Genomic DNA, 13,190 nt, shown 5'->3' on the forward strand with positions numbered 1-13,190 from the left:
CTCAATGTATCTATTTCAATGGAGAATAAAGTATTGGACAAAGATAATTGTCAATAGCGAGAGTCAAAATTAATGTATGTTCTTCTTTATCTTTCAGCCGTACTAAGGTTTGGACTGCGTCTGGAGACTTGGGTTCTCAGAGGTTGAGTTTGCGCGCTTATAGTTAATTAAATTTATATACGTGTTGATTGCAACTTACAAGAATCCTCATCTATGCTTAAGTTGCACCCGAGGACCACCATCTCAAGCTGACTAACTGCTAACATATAATATGCACGGACAATCTGGTATTAGAAATTATAGGAGAGAAACAAATTAAGTTACCAATTTCATTTTTCTTTTAATTGTTTGTCACGACCCAAATTAGGATGGTGACCGGCGCTTAGGAGCAAATTCTCTCAAGTAAGCCTCATCGGTATTTTACAGAAAATCAGACAGAGTTTTCCCTGTCTTTGGACTATCCAAAAATTTTCCTGTCTCAAAATCAACAACCAACCATCCTATTATCAAATCAAACAATCGACAACTTATCAATTAACCAAAATAAGTCTCCACCATTACTAATCAACCCACTAACAATCAGAATTATTAATTTATCTCCAATTTCGATAAGAAAGTGCCATACTCATCATAAGTCTATAATAATGAAAGGATACTCATGACGCTAGAAGAATGACTATGGAGCGACTCTAAGAGTTCAAAGAAAAGACCATAACAATAAATAAAATCTCCGCCCACGCGAACAAGTATGAGGCTCACCAAGAACTATCAACCTGTGCGCTCTAATTAACGAAATCCCCGCCTACGTCAACTGCTGTCTCTGTAAAAAATAATTAGCGGGGAATGAGTCGCTAGCTCAGTGAGTAATAACACTTAACCACAACCGTTTTTATTGGGGACAAGTCAGAAAATATGCTAGTATGTCAAATAGAAAATAACATAAAAATATCCTTTCAGAAACAATAAATAATTTTCAGTCTCATCATGTTTTTCTTATAATATAATACAATTAACAATTCAGTATTAAGCTCGGTAACCACTGTATAATATCAATATTCACATTTGGGAGGTTTCAATGAACGGATCATGTAATCGGTATAACTGTGGACTTCTTCGCAAGAAGTCAAATATAACGGTAGTCCCTACTCGAGGAAAATCAGTAACGGTATGCTAGTTCTACCTTTCCACTAGCGAGGGCTATAACGGTAATCTGTAATTACAAGGTGCACCAGGTCTGCTCCCATTTATACTTGTCTCTGTAATCTGTATATACTCGTAGAAAATATTTTAAAATAATATAGGGCATTTCGGTTCTTATCAAATCACATAATTTTATTTTGATAACAATAAATTCAAGTAACAGTAAAACAGATCTAGTGACAACGAAAAAATTTAAAACAACGGTAATCATCTCAAATAAGTATTTCGGTATCATATCGATTAAAAGACTTGTCCCACATGCAACTCAAAATAATCGCTAATATATTCATATTAAAAATCATGTGTAAATCATGCAAGTTATGAAAATACAAATTGCGGTAAGATTACTACTCACAGTATTCGTGCCGAAATACCAAATGCTTCACCTCGAGCAATTCGTACAAATTTCTCCAATCAATCTATAATTACATAATATCGATCTCGTGTTAATTTCCTTGTTTCTGTTAATTCATAGTTAATTTAGAATACCCAATCATCGGGGTTCATGTTTGAGTCTTAATTTGTGGATTTATATTTACTCATAGAACTAGTCCAAAATCTATAAATTTTAAACTATTTAGCATAGTTTAGTATACTTTATTTATCCAAAATTAGACCTATCAGTACTTAAACCAAACCTTTATAGCCTTACTGTCCATAGTAATTATTTATTTATTTATTAACAAAAAAAACTGATATTGAATTTTTTTGTACTACATGAAATCGTGTAGATGTAGTGAAATAATTCAACTGATAAGAAGAATGTTAACCTCTTGAGCCGAAGGAGAACTTTATACTTTCAATTTCAACCCCCAGTCTTAAAGCCTTTGTCCAAAGCTTTCTTCGTCTTCCTCTCTTTTCTTCTTCTCTTTCTTTCCTTCTATGCTTTTGTATTTTTCTATTTTTGAAGCTTCTGCTTCGTCCCCTTCCCCTGACCCTTTTAAAAAAGTTGGGGCGATGTTTTTGTTATGGGCTTCGTCCCTTTTGTCTTAAATTCCTAAACTTTTCCCTTTTTTTATTTTATTAGTTAGTTCTTTTTTTTCCCTTTAAACTTAAATTATTTACTAAATACCCCATTTGTCCTCATTTAAAATATTAGGGGTATTACATTCTCCTCACCTTATGAAATTCGGTCCCCGAATTTAATTCAAGTACGTACCTGTAGACTGAAACAAATGGGGGTACTTGACTCGCATAGCATCTTCTATTTCCCAAGTAGCTTCTTCAACTGTATGATTTCGCCATAAGACTTTTACGAACTCAATTTCTTTTGACCGTAGCTTTCTTACTTGCCTATCAACAATAGCCATCGGTTCCTCCTCGTAAGACAACTTCTCATCAAGCGGCATAGCAGGTGCTTCAAACACCTGAGATGAGTCTGATATACATTTTCTTAGCATTGAGACATGAAACACTGGATGAATAAAGGACAACTCAGGAAGGAGTGCCAAACGATAAGCCACAGCTCCCACTCGGTCTAGTATCTCATACGGTCCTATAAACCTGGGGCTCAACTTGCCTCTTTTACCAAACCGCATCACACCTTTCATAGGGGAGACTCGTAGGAACACTTTGTCCCCAATTGTGAACACTAAATCTCTTATTCTCTTATCGGCATAAGAATTTTATCTACTTTGAGATGTAAGCAATCTCTGTCTAATCAATTGGACCTTGTCCATAGCTTCTTGTACTAGGTCAGGTCCCAATAAGTTAGTCTCACCAACTTCAAACCATCCGATAGGAGAACGGCATCTTCTACCATATAATGCTTCGTACGGTGCCATTTGAATACTGGACTGGAAGCTATTATTGTAAGCAAATTCAGTTAAAGGTAGATAAGCGTCCCAACTACCTCCAAACTCAAGAATGCAATATCTCAACATATCCTCCAAGATCTGTATAGTACATTCAGACTGCCCGTTTGTCTGTGGATGAAATGCAGTACTAAGATCTACTCGTGTACCCAATGCTTCTTGAAAATATTTCCAAAAGTGTGAGGTAAATTGTGATCCTCTATCAGAGATGATGGATATTGGGACTCTGTGAAGTCGGACAATTTCGTTCATAAATATATATATGCATATCTTACTCCACTATATGTAGTCTTCACTGGCAAAAAGTGTACTGATTTTGTCAATCGATCTACAATCACCCATACCGAGTCATAACCTCTAAGGGTTCGTGGTAGACCGGTGACAAAATCCATAGTAATTCTTTCCCATTTCCACTCTGGAATCTCAGTTTGTTGTAACAGTCTCGCGGGTCACTGATGCTTAGCCTTGACCTGCTGACAAATCAAACAACTAGAAATAAAGTTAGCAACATCTTTCTTCATACCTTCCCACCAATAGAATTGCTTTAGGTCATGATACATTTTTGTGGATCCAGGATGTATAGTGTATCTAGAGTTATGAGCTTCTTTAAGAATAGCATGCCTCAACCCATCTACGTCTGCGACACATAGCATGTCACCCATTCGAAAAACATCATCACTTTCAACAATCATATCCTTGCTTTTACCAGCTAAGGCCTTATCTTTGTATTTGCAAAATCGCTCATCCTCATATTGGGTGGCCTTAATGCGCTCAACTAATGAAGACTTAGCGTGAGCACAAGTCAACAATGCCTCTGAATTTCCGACACTAAATCTGATACCCGCACCTTCTAGACTCTGAATATCCTTGGCCAAAAGTCTCTTTGCAGGAGCTATATGTGTCAAACTCCCCATAGATTTTCTACTCAATGCATCAGACACCACATTGGCTTTTCCAGGATGATACAAAATAGAACAGTCATAGTCCTTGAGTAGTTCCATCCACCAACGCTGCCGAAGATTTAGATCTCTCTGCTGAAAGATATACTTCAGACTTTTATGGTCAACATAAATCTCACAAGTTTCACCGTATAGGTAATGCCTCCAAATATTTAGAGCAAATACCACTGCAGCCATCTCCAAATCATGTGTAGGATAGTTTTGCTCGTGCTTTTTCAATTATCTCGAAGCATAAGCTATAACACGACCATTTTGCATGGGAACACATCTTAATCCCACCCTCAAGGCGTCACAGAATACTGTAAATCCTCCGGAACCTGATGGTAAGGCTAATATTGGTGCAGTTGTCAAACATGTTTTGAGTTTTTGAAAGCTCTGCTCACATTCCTCTGTCTACTGAAACTTTGCATTTTTCTGTGTTAGCTTGGTCAGTGGCGCTGCTATTCTGGAGAAATCCTGCACAAAACGCCTGTAATAGCCTGCTAAGCCTAAAGAGCTGCGAATCTTTGTAGGAGAATGTCACGACCCAAAATCCATAAAGGTCATGATGGGCCGGACACCGCTGTCAGGCAAGCCAACAATAAATACTTAATAAATTCTCATTTTAATATTTTTGAAATCATATTCCCTTCAAATCTCTATATATAATAGAGGGACTTGAGAAAATGAGTTGGCACCTCTCATAAATCAAGAAGTGTATTTATCTATTATCTCTTTTGTTTTTACATTTACTACTCACATTTTAAGACAAAATCAATTATTACTTAAAAAAGACACCGTTTCACAATACTAATTACTTCTACCTCCGTTAAGACCAATGAAAGAGGAATAAAGCTGCCGATTCATAAACGACAAGCTAAAAATCAGGCTTTTCAATTTCAGGAGGGTATGCGAAGCCACATCTCTTTGCCACCATTATAGTTTCATATGTTCAAGGAACTCTCACAGCCATTCTGATGGATCTTCCGCAAATTCGTCACCACCGGTAAACCTTCAACTTTGGTATCTACAAGAAGATGCTATAACAACTTATTTTATTTTGCTGTTTAATTTTGGATTATATTTTAATGGTCATTTAGGGTTCATTACCTTATGTCTGACTTGGGTATGACTGACTGTTATTTCCTTAAGAAATACTGGTGATGTGAATTAAAACTAAAAGGGTGGATATTTAAAGCATGTACCTTGCTATTGTGATATATTTGTTATTCAATTTTTCTTCCCTGTAATTTGTAGATTACTACAACTAAAGCTAAAATATTTCCAGGAAAGAAGCAGTGTAGTCTTTCACCAAAATGAACACAACTGTTCTCCAAAAATAATTTTACCATAAGGTTGACTCATGGAATTATCAGGAACAGTTTAGGATGGCCTTTAATTTTTATATGATCATTGTAACTGGATTTTATCTTACATGATATATCAAATGTAATTCATTTACATTTGTTTCCGTGTGTCTTTCCGATCTATTTATGAGTCATGACATGTACCTTGCTATTATGATACATTTATAATTCAGTTTTTATACGCTGTAATTTGTTGATTACTATGAATCAAACTAAACTGTTTTCTGAAAAAGAATCAAAGTAGATTTTTGCCACAATTAAAAAAGATGTTCTCTAAAAAAAGATCACCATAAAATTGACTCTGGGATCAGGATTTATCTTTCATGATATATGTAGATCATTTACATTTGCTTTCATTATATTTTTCCGATCTTACCTTACTATTCATGTGATATATTTGTAGTTCAGTTATTGTTCCCTGTTGTTTTATATATTGGTACCGGCATTAAAGTTATTTTGAAAAACATACATGGACTCATGCATTTTGACACGTATAATTGAGTGAAGAGAAAAGAAAATCGAATGGTACATGTGAAATAAGTGATCATGAATCATTATATGTATTGACAATTAGGGAAGTGCTATTTCTAACTAGGTTTTTAAATAGAAGATTAACTTTTAATTCTTGCCTGCATTGTTTTTAGGCTCTAACCTTTGTAGAAAATAATTGGTTTAGCTACACTGCCACTTTTTAACTTACCTTTGTTATGCAATAGGCATTACAGTTTTTTTCCAAGTGGAGAACTCCATTCAAGAAAAAACAAATGCAACATACTCCTAAAATAGCATGATTACAAGTTTATTATTTTTATTTACCTATTCTTCTAATTTCCACACCTTATGCACCAGCATTTTTCACAGTTTTTTTTTTCATGTAGTGCATAACCATTAATCGGCTTACTGATCTACAATCACCTTTTATTTCCACAGCTTTTGCAACTCACAGGGAAAGAAGATGGAATCACCCCTTCCCTAAAAATGGAATTATCCTCTATCATCAACATGATCATATCAGAGGCATTTTGAAAAACAGGATGAGAAGGAGTGATGACTGGGTCAACTCTAGAATTCAGGAAAAAAGTGTCATTTCATCCATGTTAGAATTCTATACCTCAGATGGCGGTATTATTAGGTCTTCTGATGCATTTGCATTAATCAGTGAGAACGAGTTCTTCTATAAACAATACCGAGAATACATGACCAAAACATCTTTCTTCTCTGTGGGATTGGCAACGTAGATTTATTTGAGCAGTTTATTGGCATTAGTTGTTCATACGACATCATATTGTGGTTGGTCGATGATCCTAACAAGGAAAGATTATACCACTTTTATTACCTCGCATTGTTGCATTGCAGATTCTGAATTTCGGATATTCTTATTTTTGTAAAATTGTACAAGTACAAAGGAGGGACAAGTGAATGAATGTCAAAATAACAAATTGAGAGGCCTTATGTGTAAGATCAAATCACATTGTATGTAATTTTGCCTTAGCATTAATAATATTAGAAGTTGTGGTTACAGCACTATAAGAGTAATCTAATTAAAACTAAATTATGGCCATTGTAGACATTAGTTGCTCATGATTTATTATTGCTTTTTTAGTACCCAAAATAGAAAGTAAAACAAGAAAAATAAAAATTATTTATACCATATAAGAATGATGTCAGTAAAATTCTAATCTCACTCATTGAATTGTTGTTGACTGCTAAATTTGGATTAACGGTACATTATCAAATGCAGTAAAATTCTCAAAACGGGAATAACTGACATTCATGAAGATTATTTTGGCTTCGCTATAGCTATTATTAAATACTATTTGAAATAATATTTGGAGATCAAATACTTTTGTTTTTCACACTTCAACCAAATAACGTCCAAATGCATACTTTAACCTTTTCATTTCACGGGTTGTAATCAATGTAATAGTTCATGATAAAGTCATGAATTTATTTGATTAGTAGAGAATGAGTTTCTTTTATAGGACATTAATTATGTAGTCATATTTTATTTTCCTTTACGACTGCGCGAAGCGCGGATACATTTACTAGTTAAATAGTAAAGGATGAGATTTTTCAGAATAAATAATAATATTTTAACTATGTAATCAATGAATAATCCATAATCATCCTAGAACCCGGTGTCACAAGTGCATGAGAATTTACTAGGAGATAAAATGAAATACAATAACTGTCCGGAATATAAATTTGGGCAGAAAAAAAATACAAATACTCTGAAGGAAATTCTGCTGGCTGCGAATCGTCTCACAAAATGCAGCTCACCTAAGTTCCCGTATTAACCACGCCGCTGCGCCCACAAGGCCAATAATATATATGTACCTGCACAACAAAATGTGCAGCAAGTGTAGTATGAGTACGAAAATCAACGCGTACCCAGTAAGTATCCCGCCTAACCCCAAAGAAGTAGTGACGAGGGGTTGACTTCGACACTTACTAGTAGTCCAATAATATATAGTACAGTAAAGAAGTGAATGAATACGAGACAAAGTAAATATATGAAAAAAATAAGTATAAAATACGTGGTATAATTTTTCTATTTACAATTTACTCAAGCTTTCAACTCGCAAGTTCCCTCCGTAACCGGAGCATATATATAGGTATGGTGGATTTCATCAAATAGATTGTCATAATCCTAATAAGGGAAAAACCTCAGATACACCGGCTTCTTGCCAAATGTTACGCACGATTTCATGAGGATAATATATATATATATATATATATATATATATATATATATATATATATATATATATATATATATATATATATATGAAATACCGAGGCGTACGGCCAGAACCAACATAAAAGTAAACTGTGCATTGCCGAGGGTCGAACGGCCCGCTCCCATGAGAGTGTGGTACATAAATCCTGCCGAGGCGAACGGCCCAATCCCATAAGAGTGGTAGAAGGAAATACCCCACTCGCGAATCATACGTGCGATGCGGTCATATATAAATTTAAGGAATCTCCCCGCTCGCGGATCATACTTGCGACGCGGTCAAATATAAATTTAACATTTAAAAATCATGTCTCTTTCTTGATTCTTTTCAAAATAAGGGAAATTCAGCTTATAGCTTTTTAAAAAAATTACCCCGCTCGCGAAACATACATGCGACGCGGTTACACATAGATTTCTTAAGTTATTATAGCATTTCTCAATCCCTTTTGAAGTTTCGAAGTTCAAATGAAACCTTTTAAATCTCAAGTTCTACAATTTCAACTCCTTTCAAAACATTTAATAAGCAAACTCAATCTCGCTCCCTTTCGAGGCAAACAATAAACATAAATCAATAACAATATCAACAAGGCAAGATGTGAGCCTAAAACTACCCGGACATAAGCATAGCTAGTAGCTACGTATGAACTCTCGTCACCTCGTGCGTACGTAGCCCCCACAAATAGAAGCACATAATAACTTAGTTAGAAAGAAGACTTACCTCGCTCTGTAGTTTCATAACCAGTTTCGGAGCCCTTCAAACAACTTGAATCGATGCACAACGGTCCAAAACTAGCCAATAATTATGCAAACCCATTTATATATACTCAAATACTCAATATAATCCAATTTATAATAATTTATAACCCCGATCGAAAAGTCGATAAAATCATCCACGGGCCCACGTGCCCGGATTTCGAATATCTTCGAAGATAATCATTACTCATAACCTTATGAACTCAAATATATGATTTATTCTCAATTCCATGCCCAAATTCGTGGCCAAAATCCAAAATACCAAATTCTAGGTTTTCTACTAAAATTCCCACAATTTATTCTAATTTCCATGTTCAAATCCATATAAACTCATGTATTTAACTCCAAAATTGTGAAGAAAACACTTACCCCATTATTGATGAAGATGGCACTCCAATGTGCTCCAAAATCGGCTCCCATGGGCGAAAATGAAATGAGATAGAGCCAAACCCTCGCTTTAAAGGAGACACTGCCCAGCCCCGACTTACGCACCTACGGACTCTTCGTCGCACTTGTGGTCTCGCATATGTGGCCAAAACCCCGCACCTGCGCATTCCCTCTGCCTAGCTCGACTCTGCACCTGCGCCTTTCTTTCCGCATCTACTCCTTCGCAGGTGCGGACATACCCTCGCACCTGCGCTCCCAGATTCTTCTCTCACTCTCGCACATGCGACGCACCTCTGCATCTGCGACCTCGCAGGTGCGGACAACCCTTCGCACCTGCAGTAACTGCCCAGCTTCGCCCAAACCGCACATGCGACCACTGGCTCGCACCTGCGACCCTTATTGCGCAGGTGCGATCACACCCAATATCAGCTGCCTCATCTTTTCTTCCAAGTCCAAACTCGATCCGTCAACCATCCAAAACCCACCCGAGGCCCTCGGGACCTAAACCAATTATACCAACACGTCCCAAAACACATTATGAACTTAGTCGAGCCTTCAAATCACATCAAACAACGTCGAATTCATGAATTGCACCCCATTCCAAGCTTAATGAACTTTAGAATTTCAACTTCTATATTCTAAATTTTGCACACAAGTCATAATTGATATTACGGACCTACTCCAACTTTCGGAATGGGAATCCGACCCCAATATCCAAAAGTCCACTCCCGGTCAGACTCTCCAAAAACCTTCAAATTTCTAACCTTCACCAAATGAACCCGAAATGACCTACGGACCTCCAAATCCATTTTCGGACACGCTACCAATACCGAAATCACCTTACGGAGCTATTCCTAGACTCGGAATCCCGAACGGACATTGATAACATTGAAATGCACTTCAACTCAAATTAATGAAACTCTTCCAAAATGCCAACTTCCATAATAGGCGCCTAAACGCTCCCGGGTCCTTCAAAACCCGATCTGAACATACGCCCAAGTCTAAAATCATCATACGAACTTGTTGGAACCTTCAAATCCCGATTCCGGGGTCATTTACTCAAAAATCACACCTCAGTCACTCTTTCCAACTTAAAGCTTCCGAAATGAGATTTTTTTTTCAAATCAACTCTGAACTTCCGAAATTTCAATTCCGACCATGCGTACCAGTCATAATACCTGAAGTGAAGTTGCTCATGGCCTCAAACTGTTGAACGATGTGCTAGAGCTCAAAACGATTCGGGTCGTTACATTTTCTCCCACTTAAACATATGTTCGTCCTCGAACGTGCTAAGAACTGCCTTGGGGTTGTCCGAAATCACTGTTTAATACCTCGTGCACCTACCCGTGCTACCACAACTTCGTTGAGCACACTGGCTCGAGTAAATCTGAAGATTTCCCCTTTTTGCTTAGTCAAATTAGCCTTAGAGCCAAACTCCAACGTCTGGAATCTTCTGCCAGGCCTGCTTCCAACATACGAACACCGTATCGATCCCCACACGATGTACCAGAACACAACTGCATACCTTTGCCGAATTCACACCATGCACCACAACATTTACATGACCATAATAACATTCTCTAATAACAATCGCTGAAATTCCACGAACCTGATGTCCACAACACACCTCATGCCACACACATGTCCTACTTCAACTCTTGAAATGCTGCCGCAGCGGAAAAGATGCGTAGAAATTTATAACCAAATGCCGAGTCAACCATTCATTGAGTTTATCCCCTTGACAAGAACCATTACCTCATTCTGGACTGAATACTGATATTTACACTTTAACTAGGCCTCCTACCAATCTGATCACACTGACCCTAGGTCCAATAATCCCGTCTCTCCCAGTATAAGCTGCCCAATCAATAAGCCACCTCAGACTCTGCCAAAAATATCATGTGATGCCACAATGTGCCAATAAGCTACAAACTTGAATGTGATACATGAGGAAAACGAACTCTGGAAAGAACTACTCAACCCACGTAACTAATTAAACAACCAAAAAGGCGTTATGAACCTTTCTCAGAAAATGAGAAACAAAACACACAAGAATAGATATAGGGAACTATACTCAACATCACACTATTGCGGCGTGCAACCCGATCCAAACAACACACCCGTGGCGGCATAACACCTGATTCACACACAAATGACTTGTAAGGAATTAGTTACCGAGCTAAAATGCTCATTATTAAAAAATACCCGAATATCGGCCACAACCACGCCAAGTGCATAATTCCATCCCTGGGGAGACAGATAGCACCATACGCTACAAAACTCAAGCGTAAATAAGGTGCGATATATGATCTAACTCTCGAGAGCCATCCTGCTCACATAACCCCATCGCTACATGGAACCTCAACACATATGAAATCATCAAGTCGTTTCTAAACTCACACGGCACAATATAGTATTACATGAAATAGCTGGCTACGAATTAACATCCAACGTCCGAATACTCCTCTACAAGGAGCGCTATGCTGAAATGAACACCTCCGGCCCGACATAAAGCCCACATTCATATCTAGATCCACCCACGGACCTCAAGTCGATTCAGATCGCACTGTACTAGTCTAATAACCTTTCAAGGGTCCATAATAACCCCTTTTTCCCATAACACATAAGAACAACCATCATAACCGGAACAAGCTTCCACAGTCTACCACCAGACGAATCGAGCGTCCTCCAAGCACGAATTCCCAATTAGCGATATTACCACAATCTTCATACTTGGTTTCCATTCTTCAATCAATCAAGTGACTACATATCACACTTATACAATCTTTCCCGTGGGATATGCTCCCATGACCTTCCGCACCAGGTAAGAAGTTTGTACATTCAAACTACCGGCCACCAACGCTGTAAAGCAATTCAAGAATCCGCATTCAGTATGCAAAGCCTCTTCACACTAGGCACCGATCTCAGGTGACGCCAAAGACAATACCACCTTACTCTAACCATCTGAATCCTTTTCCGCTCATTCGAGCTCTTGACATTCTTGTAGATACCAAACTGTAACCTTGATCCTCAACATCCGAATCCCATGCCGATCACTGTACTTAGTCATGCCAATACGCAAGAGTGCAAGAATTTCATCATAACTCTGGGATCACTAATAGTGTAAACACTCCATCATATATAAACATTTTACTTAGCTCATTTCAAGAGAACCATTGCAACACACAGCCAAATTCCTATGACCACAGAAAATACAAACCTCGAGTAGTGGTTTAAACTACCATAATCCTTCCAGGATCCGTCCACACATAACATGTTGTAAATACTCGAATGCCCCCAAATAAAATCAATTACGGCGGCCGTCAAACTCGCATGTACCCCCACAAATCACATGCACAACTCAACACGCTAAAAGAGCTGATCATTGCCATCATCATGCCAATTCAACCATTGCTAACCAAACCCGACTTCTCCTAATTTACTCTGGATCTTCCTTAGAAATAACAACAGCTCTGTTATCATAATCCGCTGCAAAAGCTCGATATTCAACCATACTATGGACTCGAAATCCTTAGGCACCACACCTTAACTTTTGAATCTACTAGGACCGTTATTGAGAGTCACCCACTCTGACTTGGTCCCAAATATAATCAACTCCAAGGCTCTGCTAGCACATGAGCACCCTCTCAAATAAGCACCTGGCCGAATTATCTTACTTGTAACTTGCCTCTACACGAAGCATAAATCCTGAGTCTTCCCAAAGCCTGAGCATGAATCGATAAGGCCAACTATAGCACACATTCCCCAAATCGCTTGCTCAAATTACCACTGATGTTCTTTTTCCTTAGTCGTAATAACCCATCAATATGTCGATAACCAGAAACCTTACAAATAGATGACTATGCAATCCAACTGTGGACGGTGGGACTCTCCCACTTAGCTTGAAGCTACTATTGCATAAACCTGAAACCCACCAAGATTCTTCCTTCATTGACATGATCTAGCCCAATCAACCCGCCAAATGCCTCGAAAT

At 37.8% G+C, this 13,190-nt stretch overlaps 1 protein-coding gene and 1 long non-coding RNA gene across 2 annotated transcripts; both read right to left on the reverse strand.

The window, feature by feature from the left end:
• Nucleotides 1-676: 676 nt before the first annotated feature.
• On the reverse strand, nt 677-1,630 carry LOC138905035 (uncharacterized). Its single transcript, XR_011413505.1, has 2 exons — nt 1,556-1,630; nt 677-820 (listed from the first exon to the last, which is right to left on the reverse strand). It is a non-coding gene; the product is annotated as an uncharacterized lncRNA (long non-coding RNA).
• Nucleotides 1,631-2,018: 388 nt separating this feature from the next.
• On the reverse strand, nt 2,019-2,738 carry LOC138905255 (uncharacterized). Its single transcript, XM_070193761.1, has 2 exons — nt 2,360-2,738; nt 2,019-2,137 (listed from the first exon to the last, which is right to left on the reverse strand). Exons 1-2 carry the CDS (start codon nt 2,736-2,738, stop codon nt 2,019-2,021), a joined length of 498 nt encoding a protein of 165 aa, XP_070049862.1.
• Between the last annotated feature and the right edge of the window lie 10,452 nt (nt 2,739-13,190).

This window comes from Nicotiana tomentosiformis, chromosome 2 (genome assembly GCF_000390325.3).
Source record: "Nicotiana tomentosiformis chromosome 2, ASM39032v3, whole genome shotgun sequence".
In the NCBI taxonomy this organism is placed as follows: Eukaryota; Viridiplantae; Streptophyta; class Magnoliopsida; order Solanales; family Solanaceae; genus Nicotiana; species Nicotiana tomentosiformis.

What these genes read in the sequence shown, in the direction of transcription:
- LOC138905255 (XM_070193761.1), bottom strand. Translation starts at nt 2,738, where the DNA reads ATGCGGTTTGGTAAAAGAGGCAAGTTGAGCCCCAGGTTTATAGGACCG. An exon ending in CCATTTGTTTCAGTCTACAG is followed by an intron (nt 2,138 to 2,359) that starts GTACGTACTTGA and finishes CTTTTTTAAAAG; the next exon opens with GGTCAGGGGAAGGGGACGAA.